At 59.7% G+C, this 23,645-nt stretch overlaps 1 protein-coding gene across 1 annotated transcript; it reads right to left on the bottom strand.

Annotated features, from left to right (window-relative positions):
- Positions 1–12,492: 12,492 nt before the first annotated feature.
- NDST1 (N-deacetylase and N-sulfotransferase 1) lies at positions 12,493–22,322 on the bottom strand (the record flags this gene model as incomplete). Its single annotated transcript, XM_082489673.1, has 14 exons — positions 12,493–14,173; positions 14,290–14,392; positions 15,252–15,361; positions 16,287–16,457; positions 16,693–16,867; positions 17,364–17,487; positions 17,640–17,736; positions 17,969–18,151; positions 18,326–18,454; positions 18,790–18,975; positions 20,015–20,169; positions 20,390–20,477; positions 20,703–21,185; positions 21,813–22,322. The coding sequence occupies 14 exons, from the start codon at positions 22,320–22,322 to the stop codon at positions 14,054–14,056; spliced, it is 2,634 nt and encodes an 877-aa protein (XP_082345799.1). The 3' UTR covers positions 12,493–14,053.
- Between the last annotated feature and the right edge of the window lie 1,323 nt (positions 22,323–23,645).

Raw genomic sequence — 23,645 nt, 5'->3', positions numbered from 1 at the left:
GCCTGTCCCTGAGCCCCCAGCCCCGCTCTCCACGGGATGCCCGGTAAATCAGTACTTTGTCCGGTGTTTATCCAGTCACACTCTAATTTGAAATAAAAAACGCAGCCAGTAAAAGGCCTTTATAGCTCTTCAGAGCTCATAAACCTGCAGGGCCAGCGGATGGGGGCCAGCTGATTGGGGGCCGCGAGGAAAATTTATTGCAGATTTTGGTAAGTTAAACATTACAGCTCTGTGAGCTCTGGGGCTGGTTTGCTGAGCAGCTCCCAGCGGCAGGGATGGAACAAGGGATGCTTTATTGGGGGAGGGAAGGGGAGGGCTTGCAGGTCTCACCCAGACCCACGTTTAACATCAACCTGGTTTTAAACGGGCTCATTTTTAAGGCAAGGCAGGCTTTGCACAGCCCGGATCCAGAAGCCCTGGCATGAGGATGGACCCAGGCTGCATATCCACTAGACATGGGGCTGCATCACCTCGGGATGCAGGCAGTCCTCACAAGCATCCCCGGGGCGATGGCGAGCGGATCTGTGCCGGCACCTCCTTGTGCCACGGTGTCCGGCTCGGTGGGCGACCTTGTGGCGAGCTCTGCTGCGGGGCAGGAAGAGCCGGGACGGGGCAGCCAAGCTTGTCGTGGGAGTCAGGAGAATTTGGAGAGAATGAGAGGAAGCGGCCGGGGTGGGGAACGTGCGAGGGAAGGCGGGTAGCGGGAGGGAAGGCATTTTTTCCTTGCCAGTGTCTTGGCTGCTTCGGTGTGAACTGCTATAAATTTGCTCCTTATCTCTCAGGCCATTTAATGTTTTCATGAAAAGAAAATAGTCTGCAGGAAAAAAAAAAAACTGCTGATAAAATATCCCTTTGGCATCGGGAGGAATGTTAAACGTCTCTAATCAGTGGGGTCTGGGGCTCGGGGCGCTCCCAGGGCTGGCGGGGAGCTGGGAAGTTGTGGAGACGGGGCAGTACTGGAGCAGGCTGGCCCAGCGCCCTCCCGGCGTTGGGGGGGTGTCAGCATCTGCACCCCTGGGTGCCCCTTGCACCGCGAGAGGGGACGGGGAGGGCTGCATGGGGGACGTGGCGGCTGGCGTGGGACAGCAGCGGCTATAGATGGGACAGCTCCAGCCACGTCACCCCCACGGGCTCCGACACCTCGCTGGGGACAAATTAAACCAAACACTGCCAGAAAGAATAAAAAGTGTGAATCCGGGGGGTAAACTCCACGGGAATAGGGATATGGATCCAAATCCTTGTTGGCTGCTGCCCAGGGACAGGCAGGGCAGGCAGGGGCACGGATTGTGCCGGGGACTCACACGTGGCTTAGCACCTCTGGCACCCGCAGCCCTCGCCTGCACCCGTACCCGCGGAGAGGCCGGGGTGGAGCCCCAAAAGCCCCGTGGGGGCTGGAAGCATCCTTCCCCGGGAGAGCTGGCCCGCAGACAAGCTGCTCTTTTGATTTACAGCTGCAAAAGCGAATCCTGCAGGAGCTTCCCACAGCACAACCATATTGTCATGCCGGGTCGGGCGCAATGGCATGAATCACCCTTGGAGCATCCCCCTGTGCCCCTGTGCTAACTGTCCCCTTCCTCCCGCTGAGGACTGAGATGCAGGGCTGGGGACACCGAGGGACCACAAGCATCCCTCGCTGCAGGATCAGGCACTGTTTGGTTGCACTCCTGTAACATTTGGGCACTGAGATATGTCCATGAGGTTTCTTCCTTCCTCCAAATACAGGGCAATGCGATTGCCATCATCCCACTCACTGGAGCATCCTCGGCCGGGAGCATCCCTGCAGCGCGGCTCCCTGACAGCCGTCCCCACCCGGCAGCCTGGGGCCGGCAGAGCCACGGCATGGGGACATGTGAGCCTCTGAGGCACAGCTTCATGCCGAGGCTGAAAAACAAACATGCAAGCAAAAAATGTGACTGCGAAGGGGATTTTTCAGGGTGGGAAGAAACAGTTAGTGATTATTTCCCCCCCTCCCTTTTTTAATTTTTTTTTCCCCTTTGGTAACATTTCATTACATATTCCAAGAGATCAGAAAAGCCATTTCAAATGAAAAAATCAAACCCTTCTGTTTCAACACACTCCCTGGCCCAACGTGCTCATGCACCAACACACCCACATACCAGCTTTCCTCCCAAACACAGCCCCGGTCCAGCCGAGCCCGTTTCCAGGCAGCGTTTCTCCTTGTCCAGCCCCATATCTGAGCATCCCGCCTCCCCTGCCAGCCCTGCTCCCGACCCCAGCCCGCCGTCCACATCCCCTCGCTGCAGGCGAACACATTTTCTTGCACATCCATCACGTGGAAATAGGATGTGCGTTTCGGTGCCAAAACACGCACAGACGGCCGCGCCAGCAACGCCTGTACGGCTCCACAGAGCTACTTGTGTTCTGGTGGGTCGCGTAGTTTGCTTTTGTGGGCAGGTTTTGGCTGTACCTGGCACGGCGGGGAGGAGCCGGCAGCTGGCACTTGCCATTGACACTGACCTGCCAAAATTGGTGCTGTGCCAGGTCTCTCGCTCTTCGCTTGAACGTCTGCCTGTGCGCCCGCTCTCGCCTTTCCATGGGGGCATTTTTGTGCCTTTCAGAGCCCCCCCCCCCCCCCCCCCCCAAAAAATATTTTGCAAACTTGGGGGTTGCTTGGCTTGGGGGGTGGAATGGCAGCACCGCTGGCGTCGTGGTGGCATCGTGGGATGAGGACAATTGGCCATGCATCGGCCCCGGGCACCCAGCACCCTCCTGCCACCGGGGCAATCCGGGGCTGGGGACATGAGGGTCCCGAGGTCTCGTCCCTGCAAAGCTCCCGGCGGCAGCTCCCCGGGGGCTCTGGTGCAGCCCCGCCGCCGCCACCGCTTTTCCTGCCCTCTGGAAGAACCCCCTGTCCCGCCGCCGTCTGCCTCTGACGCAGGCGGCTTCGTTTCCAGACGGGCTGCGCTCCCCTCCGAGCCCGCGCCGAAAGAAAGCCCCTTTGTTCGGCTCGACAAACGGGGCCCACGCCGCCGGCTGACCCCATCGCCCCGCACCGACCTCCGCCACCCGAAAACACAGTCCCCGCTGTCCCATGGGACAGGGCATGCACGGGGACGGGGATGGGGGCAGCCCCCGACGCTGCCTCTCGGGTCAGGATCAGCGCCCGGGGATGCCGGTAGAGGTCACAGAGGATGAATGGGTATGGACCAGCCTCGTCCTGCCGGGAGGAATGGACAGATGGATGGAGGGATGCTCTACAACCAGATCTCTCATCTCATGGTTCTTTGAGACAGGCAAACCATCACTAGGAAATACCGGAGTTGCCGAGCTCGCCGGGGTGGGATGGGGGAGCGGGGACGGTGCTGAACAAGCTGCTGCTAATGAGAAGCAGGCGCACAGCCCAGCGTTGCGCCCCCCCCCCCCTCCAGTCCTCTCTCACCTCTCAGGGTCAGCTTGTATTTTCTTAAGTCCTGATTGCCGAGAAATTGGAGGCTTGTGTGCCCGTGAGGTCTGGTTAGCTAACGGCTGGCCCGGGGAGGAGAGCCATGATGCCGTGGAGCAGGGGTATGCACTCCAAAGCAAAGGGAGCCCGACGGGAGCTGGGTTTAAGGTTTGGAAGGGATCTGAAGGGGGACACTGGCACGTCGCACCCAGGCTGAGCGGGGCACAGGACCCATGGGATGCTGCCTGCCACGATCCCGCTCCGGAGGGAGCATCCCTGGTGCATCAGGTTGGGAATGGCAGCAGCCCATCTGACAGTGCTCAACTTGGCCCCGACTCGCACGCGGGAGAAGAGGAACCCCGAGCTGCCGAGCCGAGGAGGAAACGAGAGCAGAAAAATGCGATAAACATCTGTAAAGCCCAGCCCTGGCTCTGCACTGCTCCCGCCGTCGCGGGTCGGCCCCTCAGACTGTTTATGGAAAGCCCAGTTTGCCGAGAAATCCATCTCCCGTTTCCTGTTGATCGCTGGAAGCCAAGGTCCGCGGCTCAGCCAAGGGCTGCCGCCGCCTGCGCACGTCTCTCAGTAACACAGAGGAAGGGCTGAGCGCAGGTCAGCTCACCCAAGTGTCCCTGGGGACAGGGATAACGGTCCCAAGGGACCGGGAGCTGTATCTCCCCTGGGAGCAGATAGAAGATTTTGGGTGAGACAGGGCATCCCCGGCCCCTCTCAGACCCCCGGGCAGGGAGGGGCTGGATGCTCCCCCCGAGGCTACTCAGCACGGAGGGGGTATGGGTGGGATGCTCGCACCCACCTGCCGAGATCCGGGGCTGGTACCATCCACCTGCTTCCAGCCCTCCGTCCATGCAGGTGTCCACCAAACACTTCCAAGCCCCCCGGCTGGGGACAGGCGATGGGTCCCCCCCCTCTTTCACTCCCTCCCTGTGCTGACCCCGCTGGCTGCCTGAACCAAGCCCCGCCGGGTGCGGAGGGAGCCCGCCGCTCTGCGTAAGCTTTGCTCAAGGCCAACACCATTGTTGCTGAAGCCGTGCCGGGCGGGAGCGGAGCCAAGCGGGGCCGGAGCTGCGGATGCCGCCGCCATCGACTGTCTGAGTCATTGGCCCGGAGGAGCCAAGCGAGGGAGAGCCGGGTGCTGACCTGAAATCCAGCCGATTTTTTTTTTTTTTTTTTCTCTGAATCAGGGCAGGGAGGAAGGGAAAAAGGCTGGGGGAAGGGGGGAGCAATGAGTGGGGTCAGGCTGCTCAAATTTCCCCTCTTTCCAACTGCTCTAGAGGGAGACGGGGCCAAGGCAGTGGCCAGGGTGATGGAGAGGGGCTGTGGAGAGCCGTGATGGGGATGGTGACACCGGGGCCTGCAAGGAGAAGGAAGGGGATGAGAGATGCCGGGGGGGTGCGTGCCCACGATCTTGCTGAGCTCGTCCCAACTAATGCTCAGAGGAGGAGAAAGGAGGAAAAGAAACAACGAGAGCTTCCCACACCCTCTGGAGGGTCCCCTCCCCGGGCTGCGGTCCCCATCAAGGCGGGGATGGGGATGCTCGCCCGGCACATGCCTCGTCCAGCCGCGAGCACGTGGCCAGATGTGAGACATCCCCCCCCAGGGACCGTCCCGTCCCAATACGAGCAGAGCTGGGGGGTGAGGGCAGATCTGGGTCCTGCTGGCCGAGGAGGGGTGTCTCAGTCTCTGAGCGGTCAAACGGGTGAAATGAGCCCACCCCATAGCCAGCCAGGGCCATCCCTCCCCCTCCTCTCTCCTTTGCCCTCCCTCAGCCTCTCCCCCCATTGCAATGCTGCCTTCCCCGAGCCCTTCAGCAATAAGATAACCCCACGGGCTCCCAGAACGGGGCTGCGCAGGCGGGAACCTGACCCCCCCCTGCCCTCTGCCGCCCCCTCCCCAAACCCCAGCAGCAATCGCCGGTGCGGGAAACCCTGTCTGTAGCCCTTCCATGGGGCTTCACAGACCCCCCAGCAACCCCAGCACCAGAGCCAGGGCAGGACACCCACCCCCAGAGCCCCCCAGTCCCTCCCCTCGGGCTGCTCCCCACGAGCGGGGAGGGGTCTGTCAGCCTGGCCAGGGGAGCTGGGGGGGGGGGGGGGGGAGGGGAACCGTCACCCATGTGGTCACCAGCTGCTTGGAAATCTTCCCTTGGCTCTGGGTCATAAGTACAGATTTTTATAATTATTAGCCTTGGTAATTTACCGTAAAATATTTATTCTGGCTCATTCCGAGGCGTTTGATTCGTGTTGGGTCCGTATGGCTTCTGGGGGGGGGGGGAGGGTGCACACAGAGAGGCACATGGCTGTGCGGTGCTGGATGCTCCGCTCCCATCCTGTATAAATATCCACATGGATGTGTGTGGCCCAGGGAAGAGACCCTGGTGGCAGCCTGGAGCGGGGGTCCAGCTCGCCGCACCGCTCCTCTCCCCCTCCCCACCGCAACCCCCCCACGAACGCCTCCATGCACCTATGGACTGCACCCACCTTCGCGCCGCGGGATCTCTCCCAGCCCACCGTGGCCCGTGGGACCATCAAGCTGGATGCCTGGGCTTCTCCCTGGCACAACATCTGGATTGGGGCACGGAGACAGCCCAGCTCATGGCTACCGCCAGCATCGTCCTCCAGCTCGGCTCACCGGTCCCACTGTGAGCCCTAACGGGCAGGACAGGCAGTCAGAGCATCTTCCTGGTGGCTCTGGTGATGGTGTTTCGCAGGGGAGTGTGTGTATGTGTGTGTGTGTGTGTGTGACAGTGGCGTTGCATTCGGACAGGACCAGCCCGTCCCCTCTCTACCGCGGGGTCTGGCTGTGGCACTGCCATCTGGCTGTGTGGCATCCATGTGTGGCCACCAGCCCTGCGGGACACGGGGCAGGGGAGGATGGAGGCCATGCCCAGCGTGGAAGGGTCAGCGGGGAGAAAGCATCTGGGCAACCCCGGGTGAGGGCAGGTGGATGGAGGTGGCAGGGGAGGACGAGGAGCCGGAGGGTCCCAGGGGTGGCTGCAGCACGCCTGGGTGGTCGGCGGGGCCGGGCTGCTCGCGCCTGGCTGCGGAGGAAGGGATGGGAAGATGGGGGCTGAGGAGGGCTTTCCACCGGGCTGAGCACCCTGTGCAAGGGGGAAGGTGGTCCCCGAGCATCCTTCACTCCTGCCCCGGTGCTGGGACCCGCAGCACGGCTCTCCAAGTCCCAGCAGCTCTGGCAGTGGCGGACCCCATGGTGCACAGAGGAGGGATCAGCGGTGAAACTCAACCCAGATGTGCGACAGCGGGAAACCCTTTAACATTTCCCTCCTCCCTACCTAGAGCTGGAGAGTCCCTCTCACAGCCCTGGCTCTTGAGTTGCTCCTCTCTCGCACCCCAAATGCCCTGCAAAGGAGCTGCAGATGTTGTCCCAGTGAGGGACAAGGACAGGGACTTGCCAGGGATGCTCTGGGCAGCACCAAGGTGTTTGGGGAAGGCGGCATCCCTGCCTGGGGCCAGCAAGCAGGGCAGAGTCGAGCAGCCCATGGCAAGCAGCATCCCAAAAGCAAGCTTTGCACCAGCAAACAAACAGCGCTGAGTCCCCACGGGGCTTAAAAAGAGGAGGAAAAGTATTAAAATGGTTGAAACCTATATATTATGTGCATTGAGTTACACCTCCACGTCAGTACCAGCCCCTCAGTGGTGGGAATGTGCTGATACCGGCATGATTTTTGCTGCTCCCTGAGCCCAGAGAAGTTATATCTGCCTTTAGGTGGCTGGAAGCTGGGTTGGCTGAATGAAAAGCTGCCGGGACAGCTACAGCCATCCACATCTTGTCGCCCTTTGCACACCCTCAGTTGCCTGGAGCCTCGTTTAACGTCTGCCTCGTCTTTTCTCCAGGGCTCCGCATCACCTCACAGCCCTTCCTCATCCTAAAGCCGCCCTGAGCCTCCCGCCCCGGCCTCCCTCCTCCCAGCTGCCTCCCAGCTGTCCCCTGCATTATTAAACCAGAACCACCTTATCAGCCCCTATCTTTTTCCACTCGTGCACAACCCGCCTGGTTCCAGCCGGCAGCACTTGTGTCGGGAGCCAGAAGACATTGGGGACACCCCTTTGGCACGGATCCCGCAGGCTCCAGCTGTGAAAAAGCCACCAAGCACCGGGTCCCCAGGGAGTCCGGTTCCTGGGGGAGCTGGAGCTGCCCCCCAGTTCATCCCCCCGTGCCCCTGCGGTCCCTCTGCCGGGGGGACAACCCACCACTTCCCCGTCCCGAGACCCCCGAGAAACAGCCCAGAGCCGCTCCGACACCTGGTTTTAATAATAAACGGCGCGGGAAAGGACAAAGGCGCCTTGCGGGAGGGTGGCGGGATGCAGGATGGGGGGGGGAGGTTGGCAGGTGGGGCGGGAGGGGGGATGTAGGGCTGGGATGAGGGGGATGCGAAGGGGGGCACCAGCCCAGGAGCTTCGTGGAGGCTGGAGGGGTCCGGCTCCCAGCGGAGCCCCGAACTGCCCATCACCACATCTCCGCTTTAAAACAAATACCGCTCGCAGAACTGGGTTAACTACAGCCAGCAGAAAGCCGGGATTAATAGAAATTGGTTATAAGACAGTTTTCTCGGATGGAAGAAACATCTTTTTGTCATCTGTCCTTTGACATTTCAAGTCTGTTTTACATCTCCAGCATTTTCTGATTTAGGCTGTGACATTTAAATGGGCGATTCATATTTACACTCTGAGGCGTTGTAAATACCCTATATATAAATGTCTTCTAATGTATAGAAGACATTCTGTACATTTGTATCTTCAAAACAAGACCTATAAATTTTTACAGGAAAATGTACAACTTCTACAAAAGGATTTCTATCGGCTTTGTAATCCAGGGGTAGATAACAAATAATATAATGAAAATACATTGACCTTTTTCAGACACCAGAATTTAGCATTATTTTGTCACAAAGTGTAAATACGTCACTCAAAATCATGAGAAGCATCAGAGGAAATATTTTGCATGGCTCTTATTCAAGGACTTGGTGACTTGGACTGTCGTCCCCCCCCCCCCGACTAGGCATAATCCTCCCTCCGGACACAGGTCCCACGCCGAGGATGCAGTAAGTGCCGGGGCGGGAGAGCCAAGGTCACATCCCAGCAGCTGCAGCAGTCATGCAATGGGACACGGCCCTCCGGCAGGGCTGACACAGCCACTGTCCCCTCCCAGCACACAGCACCGCTGGGTGACACTGCATAGGGTCTCAGGAGGTTTTCAGCTACCCCAAATCTGACCCTCCTTGAGGGTCCCATCATCCCAGCAGGAGCCTGACCACAGCCAGAGCCCCACCAGCAGCACCTCTCCCACCTCCCCATCCACGGCAGGTCCTGGTGTGGCACACCCGCATCCACCTGGGTGACAATATCCACCTGGGAGGAGGTCCCCAGCCTGGAGGAAAGGACTGTGGAAGAGGGCAAAGCCATTGCTGCTTTCACAGTCCTGCCACGGTGTGAAATATTTGCATCATCTGGTTTTAACCTCCAGCCATCTGGTTCGAGGATGCCTTTCTCGGGGGGGGGGGGGGGGGATGGTGAGGGGCTCCTCCACAGTCGGTGATCTCTGTTATTTATAGGGTGCAAACCACCCTTGTTTGTCCCTGTGAGAGAGCAGTTTCCATGGCCCTTCCTGACTCCCTCGCTAGGTTTTCAGAGCCGAGGTCCTGCACAGGTTTGTGCTTTCTGAGCTCGGCCCCTTTCATGTACCTCTTTGGAGGAGCAGGAGGTCGGTAGCTTGATGGGGAGAGTCACAGTGAGATTTCTCCAACATAAACTTAAACCCATGGTATAGACATCTTTTGATTGAAATAATTCTGATTTCTGCTAAATCTCATTATAAAGCTTGATTTAAATGTCAAGCTGCGGCAGGCTGTATAGGCTGGACACAGCGCAGAGCGCTTGGAGGAGGAACCCATCCCACCCAAAAACTGCTGAGCACCTCCACCTCCACCCACTTTGGGAAGCCAACACAGGAGATGGCTTTCAAGTCATCCAAGAGGTTTCTTTCCTTGTCCTGCCACCCACTCTGCTCATCAGAAGATGGAAGGCATGATGTCCCCCCAGGGAGGGTTGCATCCCACATGCCCCCAGCATGGAGCCGGGGCACCACTGGCAGCGGGGCAGGAGGAGCCATCTGGGGTGCATGTGAATCCCAACTGCCGGCATTGTCACCTCCTTCCCTGGCTGGACATGCTGCAAAACCCCCTCCATCCCCTCCAGGGCTGGGGGTTTTAAATGAAGCAAGGTTGCGAAACTGGGAATTTCACTCCAGTCCCTCCTTTCGGGAGTGGGCTGTTATTGCCCACCCAGCCCAGGGCTGTGCTGCGCACGCTGTCTCTAGTAGAGGATGGAGCTGCCGGGCGAGCGGAGGGGCTGTAAATGATCTGCCCTTCCAGGCTTATAAACGCCCCGAGTGATGCTGGCAGGAAGCCGGGAATCTCTCAGCTTTTCCCTCCTCCCACATTTCCCACCCTCCCGGATCTGTCTGATGGAGCACAGCGCTGCACCTCCAGCCCTCCTGCCAAAATCCCTGTCCTGGTGAGACCCATGCGGCACACAGTACGGCCACCGGTATGGCAGCTCCGACCACAGCAGGAGCTGGTCCTCATGGCCCCTGGGGAGCTCAGGGGCTCGGTGGCAATGGCAGTGCGGGTGGCTCTGCGTGGCTGTGGGGTGATGGGGCATCATGCACCGGCTGCCTGGGGGAGCAGGACCAGAGCCACCCCACTGCTCTGGGAGGTATCTGGGGGTCAGACCTGGCCCCTGTCCTGTGCAGCTGTGCTGGGGACAGAGAAGGGGACACCAGGGTACCTGCATTCATTGGCACATTCCAGTAACGAGTTACCACATGGCTTATGGCCAGCACCCCCACCCCTGCGCCCAGCCAGGCGAGCCCTGCACCATGCTGCCTGCATCCCTTCCCTGCCTGCATCCCTTCCCTGCCTGCATCCCTCCCTGCCTGCATCCCTCCCTTGCCTGCATCCCTTCCCTGCCTGCATCCCTTCCCTGCCTGCATCCCTCCCTGCCTGCATCCCTCCCTTGCCTGCATCCCTTCCCTGCCTGCATCCCTCCCTTGCCTGCATCCCTCGCTGCCTGCATCCCTTCCCTGCCTGCATCCCTCCCTGCCTGCATCCCTCCCTGCCTGCATCCCTCCCTTGCCTGCATCCCTTCCCTGCCTGCATCCCTTCCCTGCCTGCATCCCTCCCTGCCTGCATCCCTCCCTTGCCTGCATCCCTTCCCTGCCTGCATCCCTCCCTTGCCTGCATCCCTCGCTGCCTGCATCCCTTCCCTGCCTGCATCCCTCCCTGTCTTGCATTCCTTCCCTTCCCTGCCTGCATCCCTCCCTGCCAGCATCCCTCCCTGCCTGCTTCCCTTCCATGCCAGCATCCCTTCCCTGCCAGCCCGGTGGGCTGCAGCATGTCCCGCACTGCCTGGCCCCGTGCAAACAGCAGCCCTGGCAGGCACTGCCGGGCTCCACATCCCTCCCGCATCCATCTACAGCGGGGATTCACCGGCATATCCCTGAGCAGCCGGGGAGGATGCAGGACGTGTTGGGGCACGGACATGGGATGCATCAGGACGTGGATATGGGATGTGTCAGGGCACGGCTGCAGGATGAATTGAGGTGTAAGCAACCCCCAGGGCTCGATTGGACCCTGCCATGGCTCATCACGGCCAGGAAAGCCAGCCCTCACCACAGCCACCACGGTCCTGCCTGTGGGCTGGGGCTGCGGAGAGCCTGGAGCAGGCTCGGGCTCAGGTCTGAGACCTCCAGGACCCCCAAGAGGCTGCTGCCTCCAGCCCACTTCCCCCGGCAGCCCTTTGGGGGGCTCAGAGCTGGGCAGGGGCTGCCTCGGGGTCTCCAGCGAGAGTTTGAAGGACGAGACCACAGCAGGGACAGCCCCGGCAGCCCCCAGCCAGGGAGGGGGAGCAGCCCTGGGGCACAGTGGGGTTGGAGCCCCGAGCGGGGATGCTGGCTGGGGATCCCGCTGTCCCCCAGGGACGTGCCGGCTGCAGCCACCCAGCCCCTGGCCTTTGCCCAGCCCAGCACGGATTGCACTGAGTTTGCACATTTTCGGCAGGCGCAGAAGCTAGAAAACATCACGGGTGCCAAGGCGGGCCAGGGGCTCAGGGGACGGAGCCTTCCTCCCCCATGGCTCTCCTGCAGCTGTGGGAGGGCAGAGCCCTCCTCATCCTCCCAGGCACCCCGGGGCCAACGCATAGGGCTGAGCTGTGCTCCTGTTGCCATTAATTAACAAGCAATTAACTCTGGGCCAAGCTGGGCGGCAGCTGGTCCCACCTGGGGCAGCCCAGGGCCGGGCCGGGGGTGGTTGCACGTCACCCGGGGGTGGATGGGGATGATGGTGGCCAACCTGGACACAGCCCCACTGCTCTCTGCCAGGCTCAGGGACACCAGGAAGGGAACTGTGGGTAACGGGCATAGGGTGCATGGCCTAGCTTTGCTCCGGCATGGCCAAAAATTAAAAGCCTCCTCATCCAGGCAGGCAGCCCCGGGGGTGTGGGCAGGCAGGCAGCCCACTGCCCTCCCCTTGCAGCCCCCTCTCCTCCGTCCGGCGGCTCCTGCTGCACTGCACATCGTTTGTCACTCCGACAGGTTCAAACAAACCCGGCTGGGATTAATTAGGCTCCGTCTTCATTTCCTCCAGCGCTTCGCAGGGGCCGGGCTGCGGAAGGCGGTGGGGAGGCAGCAGACGGGTGGGCAGGCTCTGGCAGGCAGGGGCTATCTACCCTTGGGCAGGGGGAAAAGCAAGTGGGGACCCCCCCGGTCCCTCCAAATCGCTGCCCCAGTGCTAACAGAGTCGGAGCTGGATGCTGTCCCAGCTGGCCCTGGGCCCCATCCCGGGAACAGGAGGCTGCGGGCGGCTGTGCAGCGTGGCCGGATCCAGGACTAGACGGCTGCTGCCACCTCGTGCATGGAGGGCCGCTCCCACGCACAACCCCTTCCTCCCCAAATCCCCCAAAAAACTGCGCCCAAAGGCCCCCAAAAGCAGATAGCACCCCCCCGGGAATAGCACTGGATCGCGCCAGCGAGGAGAGAAACAGGCATCAACCAGCACGTAAAACCAGAGTCCCCGATTTATTAGCAGTTGGTTCAACAGGAGCTTACACCAGCGCCCAGGAGCCTCTCCCAGCAAAACCCCACGGAGGGGCAGAGGGGAGGTGCAGCCCCACCATGGCCCCACACACGGCTACGGGAGGTCCTACAAAAATAGCCGGGTGGGAATCCCCGCTGCCAGCGGGGCCCCTCCGTCACCCAGGCTGAAACACTGCATCCCATCCCCGCTGCCATGACACGGCTCTGGAGGTGCGGGGTGGCATCCCGGGTACCTCCGGCGGTGGCAACCGCTGCTATCCCGCATACTACGGAGCAGCTCCATCCGACGGGAAATTTGGGCCCTTATCCAGGTAAACCCATGATGGCTCAGTCTCATTTGCCACCCCTGGCAGCAAAACCCAGGGGACACGGCGGGGCGCGGGAGAGGCAGAGCTGGGGCTGCAGCTCGGTACGACATCAACGGTATAAAGAGGCGTCTCCGGCTGGGAAACCGTCCCCCGTTTCCCCACTGACCTTCGTCCACATCACATGTAACAACCAAAGAAACCACGTAAAACCCGCGGGGTTTAGGTACAAATTCTGGCACCGAAGAAAAACAACCCCCTGCAAAATGGGAACCAAACAAACTCACCCCACCCCCACCCCATCATTATTAAAATACTTTCGCTTTTAATATTCAAGAGTTTTGAAGTTCTCAGCATCCTTCCGACTGCCGTTATTCCAACGTCTGCCCTGTCCCCAAGGACCGGCTCTCCTCCGTGCCGGGGGACGTCAGGCACCGTTCGGCTTTACCACAGGAAACACCACGCGTGTACAAGATTGCAAGGGGGAGTTTGGGGGGGACGGGAGCGCGCCGGAGCCAGCACACCGGGGCCAGCACACCGGCCCCTTCTCCTGCTCGGCCGCGGTCCCACCGTGCGGCCTACAGACGGGGAGGAAGAGGTTGAGGAGCTTGAAAACCAACGGAGATGACAAAAGAAATCGTGCCCAAGTCTTTGAAAGAAAAATCCACCTTGTTCGCAGCTTTCTCAAGTAGGTGTCGGGGAAATCCAGCGAACTCTCCTGCTTCCTGGGGCGACTGATGGCAGGAGCACGTCTGGGTCCCTCTGTGCTTTGGGTCTCTACCAGCTCTGTTGTTCTGCTCCATCTCAGCAAAGTCACCTCCAGCGTGCCCAGAGCAGCTCCTCCACCCTCGGACCAGGAGGTGAGGGATGGCTCTGCCACTGCTCTCAGGCCCAGGGGAGTCAGGGCCTGTTTTGGGCAGAGAAAGGGGGAATTTGTGCACTTGCTCATGTTGGAGCAGGGCAGGAAGGGACCTCACCAACGGGCCCAGGCATTAAAAAGGAAAAAAAAAAAAAAAAAGAAAGAGAAATGGGTGTGCGGTAGGTGGGAGAGGTGGCAGCACAGGGACTGCAGTCAGGCCACCGCTGGGGCAGCCTCCGGCGCAGCCGTCCGCTCCTGGGGGTCCCCTCCGAGGCCACGGCCGGGTATTGCTGAGGAAGGTCCCGCCGGGTGCAGGGGTTGGCCCCGCTCGGGTATTGCTGGGCAGGCGGCGGGCGGCAGCTACCTGGTGCTCTGCAGCTCCTCCCGCAGCCATGTGGGCAGCGTCTGCCCCATTTTGTACAGGAGCTTGGAGAGCTCTATGTTATGGTCCCTGTAATAGTCCCGCAGGAAGGCGCGCGACTGCAACAGGAGGAGAACAGAGAGGAGGGTCAGGGGAACCAGCCCCAAGCCCACCACCTTGACACAGCCCTCCAGCCCCGCTTGGGACCATCCTGGGAGGTTTTCTGCATACTCACATCTGAATCCATCTCGGGGTACTTCCTCCCTTTGCTCTTTCCCAAGCATTTCGTTTTCCCTCCGTCCAGAAGCTGACACCAAAATCCTTTCTTCGGATCAAACCTGCGAAGAGAGAGTTCTGCCTCACCCCTCTTGCTCCCTCACGCCTGCTGCGGGCCAGCATGCTGCCACGCTGCCCGACAAGCCCCGCTGCAGCCCAGCCCTGCACGAGGGCACTTCTCCACCTCTTTTTAATCCGCAGCCCAGCTAACATCTCGTTATCGACCCTCTGGTACAGCAGGTTCCACTACAGCCGCACAGTAAGTAGCCCGACACGGTTCATTCCTCACCCTGCTGAGGGAGCACAGGGGTCTACGTGAATTTAATTATCTTCTGTGGCATCTTTGGCCCTGGATGCCCTCAGGAGCCCCATGGCTGGGTGCAGACTCAGAGTGGTCATGTATACAGACCAGACCATCTCAGAGGTGAATTATTCTTTTTTTAGGAGCCCTGGAATCTTCTGCTTCCCATGGTGGGCTTTAATGTCTGGAAGGCTCAGAGCAAGGTGACACCCGTGGAAGTGCTACACAGCCAGCAGCAAGAGCTGCTCTCTGCAGCGTGTGCACAAGGAGCCAGGGTACTGGGGCTCAACACCATCACAAGTGTCACAAATGCACCCCTGAACTCTGCTCCAGGAGCCCCGAGCTGCTCCTGGGCTGCCTGGGGTGACACCAGCGCGGTGCCTGGATAAGCACAGCAAAGCGGGGTGCTTCTTGAACGTTATTTCTGATTGCAGCCACACCAGTGTAGGTCGCAGCAATGAGGAGTTGCTGTTCTGATCTCAGGTGAAACCTTGGTCTCATCAACACCAGCAGCAGCTCTGGGGGCTGCCCTGGGACAGCACTGGGCGTCCCCAGGGGCAACCCACTGCACCAGGAGCAATGGCAGCTTGGAGGAAGGAGAAGCTTAGGGAAGGACTCACGCCAGCGTCTTGTGATAATCGATGAAGTTGGTCACGCCAAGGAATTTCTGGACAGTCTCCATCACTTTGGCAGGTTCCGTTCGGAGCAGCTTGCCATCCAGGACCAGGATCTGCAAGGAGCAAGGCAGGGCGGTGAGGTCCTGCTGGCTCCCAGCCCTGCTCTCCCAGGGCACAAGGACACCTTCGCCGCACCTTTTGCCATCTTGGAGCCAAATTTGCCACAGCCAGCGCAGGGTCCCCTTTTGAATGCTAACGTGCCCCGGTGTTCACTTACACCAGGTGTTGAAAAATTAAACACAAATAAAAGCCAGGGCCAGGATCCATCTAGGAAAACATCAGAGTTTCGGCTCAGGGCCACCCAACCCATGGGCAGCCAGGATTGCATTACAGCAATTACGCCAGAAGCAGACAGCTAATAGACTTTATAAGGTTAAATGATGGTGGAAAAATCATTCAGGGACTGAGCAGAATGGCGCAATGTGGCCCATACACTGCCAGCAGAGCTCCACTGTGCGGGTCACAGCAGGGCTGGCATCCAGCCCCCATTTCCCCTGCAGGCAGCTCGAACCACGGGCAGCTTTGCCCGCTATTTTTGTCCTGCTTCGATGCCATGGTGACATCTCACAGGGCAGCCCCGCAGGGGTCTGTGGCCAAGAGTGTTGGGCAGGCGGTGGGTGCCCCTGCAGTGCCACCCACAACTCTCCACCCCACGGACCCCTTTCGACCCTGCTTTGCCAGAGGACCAGCAGAAGGACCTACCTGCCCAGGACAGGCACAAGAACATCTTTCTGCATCGTCCATCACCAGGCTCACACTACAAAGCTTTCCTTCTTGCACAATATCTGCCCACTGCACCTTCCCAGCATACTTTTACTCTTCTACCCGTGGTTATTTAAGTATAAAAAAAGCAGATCCCACAGGAGCACCCTTGCAGCTGACTTGCGACCCAAGCTCTCTTCCCTGAGCATCCTTGCTTGGGTGAGGGGGTCTCCTTGGGGTGCTGCCACTGTAGGAGTGGGGTGCTCCCATCCCTACCTGGTTGGCGTGATAGCTGTTCAGCCAGCGCTCGATGTGGGTGGCGTACCAGCCTGGCACCAGGCAGCGGTTCTGCAGGGTCCGGAGCTTCGGAGCAGCCTCGGGTCCTGCCGTGATCACCTCGTGGAAGGTGTATTTCAGGGCGACCGGGTCGTCATGAGCTCGCTGGTGCTGTCAGGTATAAGCAACGCAGGTTTTTTCGTGGGGCAACCCAAATCCTGGGCTGCCCATGAGGCACCGTGGCTCCCAGGCCACCACACCGTGTCCTCGCACATCTTGTTTAGCCAAAAAAGTGCAGCGCCTGCAGCCACCCCACCTCCCAAACCAAGCTGACGGAGGGAAACTGCTGGCCTGCTGCCCCACAGGGCTGCCCAAGGCAGGGGAGAGGCAGAGGCGGGAGGCTCACCTGATACCAGGAGTAGGCTCGATCTGCAGGGTTGATGAGGATGGTGATGACTTTGGCCTTGGAAAGCAGGGCCGCAGCTCTCCGGGGAGCCACTTCGGAGTCAAAATAGTTGGCACTTTTCTCAAAGTAGAAGTCGGAGGTGGTGTTGGAGGGGATGGGGAAGAACTCCATGTACCTGGGGGAGGCACAGCGTGAGGCAGGCGGATGGGCACCATGAGATGGCCCCAGCACCCCTCCTCACAGGTGACATCTCAAACACTCTGTACCATGTACTAACCCTGCACGGTCCCCCCAGGTCTGACACGCTGCCTGGGGCTCCACAATCCCCTACAGCCATTCTGGAGGGCTGGGCCTCACCAGATTCCCCAGACAGACCCTGAAACCAGGCGGGAGCAGATGCACACAAGCCCAGCTTCTGCCAAGGACACTTCTGAGTCCTGGCAAGTGGTCTTTGTCTTAAGGACAACATCTCAGGGATGAATCATGGTGGTGCGATGGCCTGAAGGCACAAGGCAGAGCCTGTGCACAATTCGTCCCACCTGGCAACACCCAGGTGCCCTCTGCCGAGAGCCCAGTGGCTGTGAGGTCAATGGGAAACCTGACCGCACCACTGCTCTGGTTTCTGAAGAAACCAGCGCTCCCAGCTCAGCCCCCGTGGTTGGGAGACCTACCAGTCAATGCCCTTGTGATAGTTGTGTCCATTGAAGAACTGTATCTCCTCGAAGGTCTCTGAGCTGGGGTAGTTGCTGCTCAGGTCCGGGTGCATCCCCAAGAAGAGATAAAGGGCAGTCGTTCCTTTGGACAGACAGAAAGCAGGAGCTGACTTGGGCCAAACCTCCCTCCAAGCTCTGCTTCAGGGCAGGAGGGTTGAGAGGCTCTCCAGGGATGTGAGGGGGACCCAGCAAGCCTCCCAGCATGCTCACAGCACCGGGGGTGAAGGGAAGCACCTGTTTTTTGAGGCCCGATAATCAGAAGCTTTGGGAATCGGTCACAGGTCTTTTCTTTGGACCAAATGTCTTTGTGACGCTTGTCTTCACAGGGATCCTGAAATGCAGGGGAGGATTAGAGGCAGGGCAGCCTGGATGGAACTGTGCACCACTGCTCAGACTCCCCCCCAGCCCGAGCAGATGTGTGAGGAGGCCACGCTGTTCAGCAGGCAGGGCAAAGACTGGGGTTATTCCCAGCTCTATGGGGCAAACTTCTTCCTAGCACCACCCGCAGAACCACAAAGAGGTGAAACAGCTCCTATTCCCCCCATTCCAGGCATGAGGGGTACCTGCCACAGCGGGTCCTTCTCCTCAGAGAAGATCTGGAAGTATTTCTGTGCCAGCTGCACAGGTGGCAACGTCTGGAGCTTCAAGTTGGTCCAGGAATTCAGGAAGCGGACCAGGTGCTTGAAGGTGTACAAGCCCAGGCGGTCATTGCCGTAATTGGACAGATGGGTCATGAAGATGCTGATCTGAAGTGGAGAGGACGGAGCAGGGGTTAGTGGAGCCTCAGCCAGCAGCCATCCCACACAAACGGCTCCCACCCTGGCTAAGGGCATCAGGGACATTGCCCACAGCAGCACCCGGGGACGGCTCTACAAGAGATACCTGTCCGTCTGTCCCCAGGCAGCCAGAGCAGTACTCACGGGGTTGAGGAGCACAGTCAGGAACAGTTCGCCCCCGTTGATGATTTTGTCCAGCTCACTGGAGCCACCAGGGTATTCGTTGTAGAAGATGGTGTGCGTGAAGAGGCCACAGGTTTGCCGGGGAAGTACCTGAGGCAGGAGAAAGACATGCATGGAGCACCCAGGTCTAGGTCCCCTTTCACCTCCAAAACGAAAAGGGGTCCTCAGCCCTTCAGGGGTCAGGACTGGCTCCACTGCCCCTCACCACCTTTGACTTCAGTCCTGATGTCCACAAGGGATGGAGGTGGACAGATGAAGAAGTCAGAAAGTGTCCTCACACAAGCCTCCCCCATGCAGGACGAACAGAGGGCATAGGGCTCTCAAATCGAACCATCCAAGCTGCCCAGAAACCACCCGCCGAGCTTCTGGGTTTTGGTGGGGGAGGCAAAGGAGAAAAGCACCAGAGATAAAGCCTGGCCACCTACCATGATGCCATTGTGGATGAAGCCACGGCGATAGCGAGCAGGTTTCAGGTGGGGATACTCCTCCGTGCTTGTCACTTTGATTGACCAAACCTGCTTCCAAGCTTCGTACAATTGTACATGGACAGGGTACACGCCCGAGTGGTGGGGGGCCACAGCGTACCCCATGTCAGTGGGGATGCCATGCTCCTGCAGAGAAGAAAGCAGGGAGTAGGTGACCATGGAGACCCCAAAATCACAACATCCCAAACCAATTTCTCCCCAAGGGACTGCCCATTCCCAACTACAAATAGTCAATTCACGTCTCTGGAGAGCAACCAGGACAGTGCTGTGCCTGCACATCCTCTCCTAATCAGGGCTGTCTCCATGAAAGGGAGCCCAGCAGCATACGTGCTGGGTGGATACTTGGTCCTCTGCTTCACGTGGACCATCCTCACCCCTGCCATTTCTGCTGTCACTAGCAAAACAGCAGCAGCAAAGCTTTTCTGTGGAGAATGAGGAGATACATCTACACAGGACTCTAAATTGGTTTATATCAGTAGATATAAAACAGCCTAGAAATTCAGAGTAGGGATGGTCCAGTCTCTCTCTAATTAAGCACCTCCAATTATCAGAAAATTAATTTAGGTTAGCTTGAAGATCCCTCTCTTAGGCCATAGGTCTGAATTATTATTACTGGGTCTGGCATTACTGGCTTTGGATTCAAGACAACTGTGAGCAAACAAGTAGATCACATCATGATCTGGTCTCAAACCTGGCTTTACCCAGGGCAGATAAAGGATGGCCCAAGAGGATGGACAACCCCTTACCAAGCCGAAGGTCAGAGCCTGCCTTTATAAACCAAACGTGTCCCTGACAGCTCGGCCTGCAGAGGGAGTTTCCATCAGCAGGAGCCTCCCGGCACATGGCCACAGCTCCAGGATCCTGCATCATAGCCCAGAACAGCATCAAACCACTCCAGGCCGAGCACCCAACCCTAAGCTCAGCTAAAACCCAGCACACACCAACCCAAAGAGACTCTTCCTCTTGCAGAGGCATGGGTCAGACCTCCACATCTCCCATGGATGGACCCCCGCATGCCCCTAGTACCGGGCTAGGCAGGCACAGCTGCAACGCATAGATGACATCTTCCCTTGAACAGGCAACCCAGGCAGCTCGCTGCCTCTTCGCCTCCCTTCTCCCATCCTCCCCCCACCACAAGCACCCCTGCCGGCGGCATCTTACTCACGACAGCGAATTTCTTGTTTAAGGTCATCTGCTCAGCAAGAACTGACTGGTTGTGGAAGAGGTGAGGCTGCATGTGGCTCCACATATGGGGAAACCACCAGAACTCCCTCACATAGGACAGCAGCAGGTCGTCGCCTTCGTCCTCGGCATCGGTACCTGCGGGCACGACGCTCGCCGTCACCGCCGGGCATGCGGAGCCGCACGCGAGCAGCTAGGGCAGAGGGAGGGGAGGCCCCTCTCAGTGACCGGGTAATGGGGGACAGCAAGGGTGGGATGCCCAAGGACCCTCCTGCAGCCCCAACTTTGAGCACCAGTTTGTGCCTCAACACCAGCCGTACGGCATCAACAGGCAAAGCGATGCCCTTGCCCTCCTCACCCGTGTGGAAGAATTTCCCTGAGTATCCCAGGTTGAAGGTGAAGTTCGGTATGTGGGTGCGCAGCTCGTTCTGTGTGTCGAATAGTGCCTGGGAGGGGGAGAGAGAAAGTAAGATGTCCTCAGCTCATGGCCATAGGGATGGCTGCCATGTCAGGGCAAGGACCTGTATCCCCTAGAGCTTTGCAGAGGGGCTCCCATGGGGTCAGGGGATGCTCTGGGGGCAGGAAAACTCATCCCTGCAACATCCCAGAGCAGGCACAAGCACCCACCCCACACATCCCCTGCCCACACAGCCAGGACATCACAGCCGCACCTTGACATCTTCCACCTTCATCCGTGTGCCCTCCTTGCCCACAAAGATGTCGTCGATGTCCACCAGGATGTAGCGGTCGAGGGGCAGAGAAAGTCTCTTGCCCGTCAGGAAGGAGACAGAGTCCACGAAGACAAGCTTGTGCAGCCAGAAGTTGAGGTTGTTGCCAAAAAGCACCCTCTGGATGCCATCGTGAAGGCCCAGGTCCTGCATCACGGTGGTGTGCAGCGCCGCATCCACGCTCATGTGTGGGATGGACTCAGCTGACTTGGTCTTGGCCAGGAGGACCGGCTCGTAGGTGGAGTGGTTGGACTGGAAGACGGTCCAGTCCTCGCCAGGGAGCACACCCTTCTCCACCTCACTGGGGCGCGTGATGTACAGCAGAGGCGACTTGGGGTTGATGCTGCAGTCCTTCAGCGCCAGGTTGGAGTGGAGGAAGAGGGGGAAGCCCTTCAGCTGGGCGCTCAGCAGGCTGTTCTCGTTGGCCTGCAGGGGGAGAGACGGGAGCTGGAGGAGACAGGATGTGGGGACAGAGGCGTTGAAAAACACACCAAGTGCCCAGCCTGGCTGTGCAGGCAGGGGGTCACCAGGGGCACCAATGGCCATGGCGAGGGGTTAGGGGGCTCACCACCCCCCGGAGATACGTGTGCTGTTTTCCCTCCATTTCCTCTCCTGAGCATTGGCCACCCTCATCCCCTTCGCACACTCAATCCTGCTCACATACAACACACAAACCCCCCAGGACTGCGAGCCCCGGGCAGAAGGGCAGGGGGCTGCCGAGCAAAATACCTGCTCGTGCTTTTGGTGAACCCCAGCAAGGGTCAGTGCTGGGAAATGGGATGCTAAAAGCAACCAGACTGATCCCAGAGGTGTGCTTTTACCCCCAAAACGTGCAGGAGCCGCACAGCCCTTCCATGGGGAGAGGGCTAAGATGGTGCCCTCTGCAAGAAGCCTGCACCTCATGCCAGGCTGTGGGCAGGCTCCACACCAATTCAGGCTGCTTGCACAAAGGAAGGGGAGGGCGCAGTCCCTGCAGGGCACTGGGACCCCAGAGCCACCCGCTCACACCCGGCCTGGCCACGGGGTCTCGGTTCGCCCCACACACCCCCTCACCTTGAAGAAGCCGACGATGCCCACACCATACTCCACGCAGTATTTGTCCAGCAGCTCCCTGTTCCAGGCATCCAGGTTGACGTACTTAAGGATGTTCTCGTAGATGATGAGCGCAAAGCGCCCCCGGTCCTTGTCAGTCAGTGTGGGCATGTCCCCCTTCCCCGGGGCAATCTCTGTCCTGTATTTGAAGCGACTCGACTCCAAAATGGCCACGATCTCCTGGCCCAGCTGGGAGTAGAGGCTCTCCACGAAGACCAGCACCAAGGGGTCCGTGCGGGAGGAGTCGGCCGCCTTGAGGGTCTTCAGTGGCAGCAAGCGGGAAGGGGCAACCTTGGGCTCATCGCAGTCTGGCCCCGCCGCGTCCCCAGAGGGCTCCAAGCCCCTTTTCCACCCATATAAATAATACGCAGAGACGAAAACACTGAGCAGGCAGAAGGCAAAGAGCAGGAGCAACACCACCTGCAGAGAGAGCTGCCGGATACCCCGCCAGGCCCTGGCCAGCACAGTCATCCTTGCATCCGCAGGGCAAGGTGGGGGCCCTCTCCCCTGCCTGTCCCCTCCCCTTGCAAGCCCCGGGGAGGGGAAGAAGCAACCAACCAACTGAAGAAAATAGGTAAACTAAAAATGAATGCTAATAAATTAAAATACTAGCAGGCCGCCTGTGCAGGCTCTCTCCCCTCCAGCAGTCCGGCGTCCCTCGCCATCCACTTCATGTCACCATGGCAGACGCACCGAGAGTCCCCTTGCCAAGCCGAAATCCCCGCAGTGGTGGCAGCGGTGGCAGGCGTAGCTCCATGGCTTCAGCAGGACGAGGGGGCGGCGGGCGGCCACAGCGCGGCTCGCGGGGGGCACGTGGGCATGGTGGCTCCCTGGGGTGCCCCAGTCCCCCAGCTCCACGCGGCGCCCTGCAAGAGAGAGGTGGGATGAGCAGGCAGGGTCGGCATCGGTACAACACCACCGCTTTTATTTACGCCAGCACGGCAGCCCTGGCAGATCCCTCGACAAGCTCGCCAGCGTGCCAGGACTTGCCGTGAGAGCGCCGTGAGCTCCCGACGGCGCTGGGGATGGGGCGGGCGTGCAGCGCGCAGGCGTGCTCCGGGACCCCGGCTGCAGTGCGTGTCCGGGGCATGGCAGCACCACCAGGGTGCTATAGGGGGGAGCCCCCAGCCCCCTACAATTACCCATCACACCAAGTGGCTGGAGAAGCAGCCCTGCTCCTCCTGTTTGCCCAGCAGGAGCCAGGCTGCGTCAAGGAGAATGGGGGTGTGGGGGTCCGAGCCCTCCCATTGCCCAGCCCGGCTGGCAGGGAGGCACGCGGGCAGCTGGCCAGCCAGGCAGCATGAGGCCAACCCAGGAGCCGCCAGCCAAGGTCACTGGGACAGGGACGCGGGCACGCCCCCGTGGAGCCGAAGGGACCTTGGGAATATTTTTCCCTACCCTGTGAAAGGCTCATTTAAAAAAAGAAAACAAAGAAAAACAGTAGGATGGGCACTGCTTGCCGGGAGGTGAAGGCGCGCAGGGGGACGCTGATGCGGCCAGCGTCCTTAAGGAAAATAAAAAGTGTTGGCATGGTGGCTTGCAGCACCATCCCCAAACCCAGCGCCGGTGCTGGGGACAAGGGCAGAGGTCTCTGGTCGTCCCTGACTAGAGCTCCCCGCACCCCGCTGGCACCACAGCCAAACGCCCACCCTACAGACACCAGTCGGGCACGTAACGGGATTAAACGTGGCTGGCTGAACGGTACCATGGATTACAGGCTGGGGCTTGGCAGGGTAATCCTGTCATCCCTGCCCTTCCCTGCAGCAAGCTCTGCTCCAGGCTCCACTTCCCAAC

This window comes from Vanellus vanellus, assembly GCF_965231255.1.
Source record: "Vanellus vanellus genome assembly, chromosome: 13".
Taxonomy (NCBI): domain Eukaryota; kingdom Metazoa; phylum Chordata; class Aves; order Charadriiformes; family Charadriidae; genus Vanellus; species Vanellus vanellus.
This window is presented reverse-complemented; position numbering and strand designations above follow the sequence as displayed.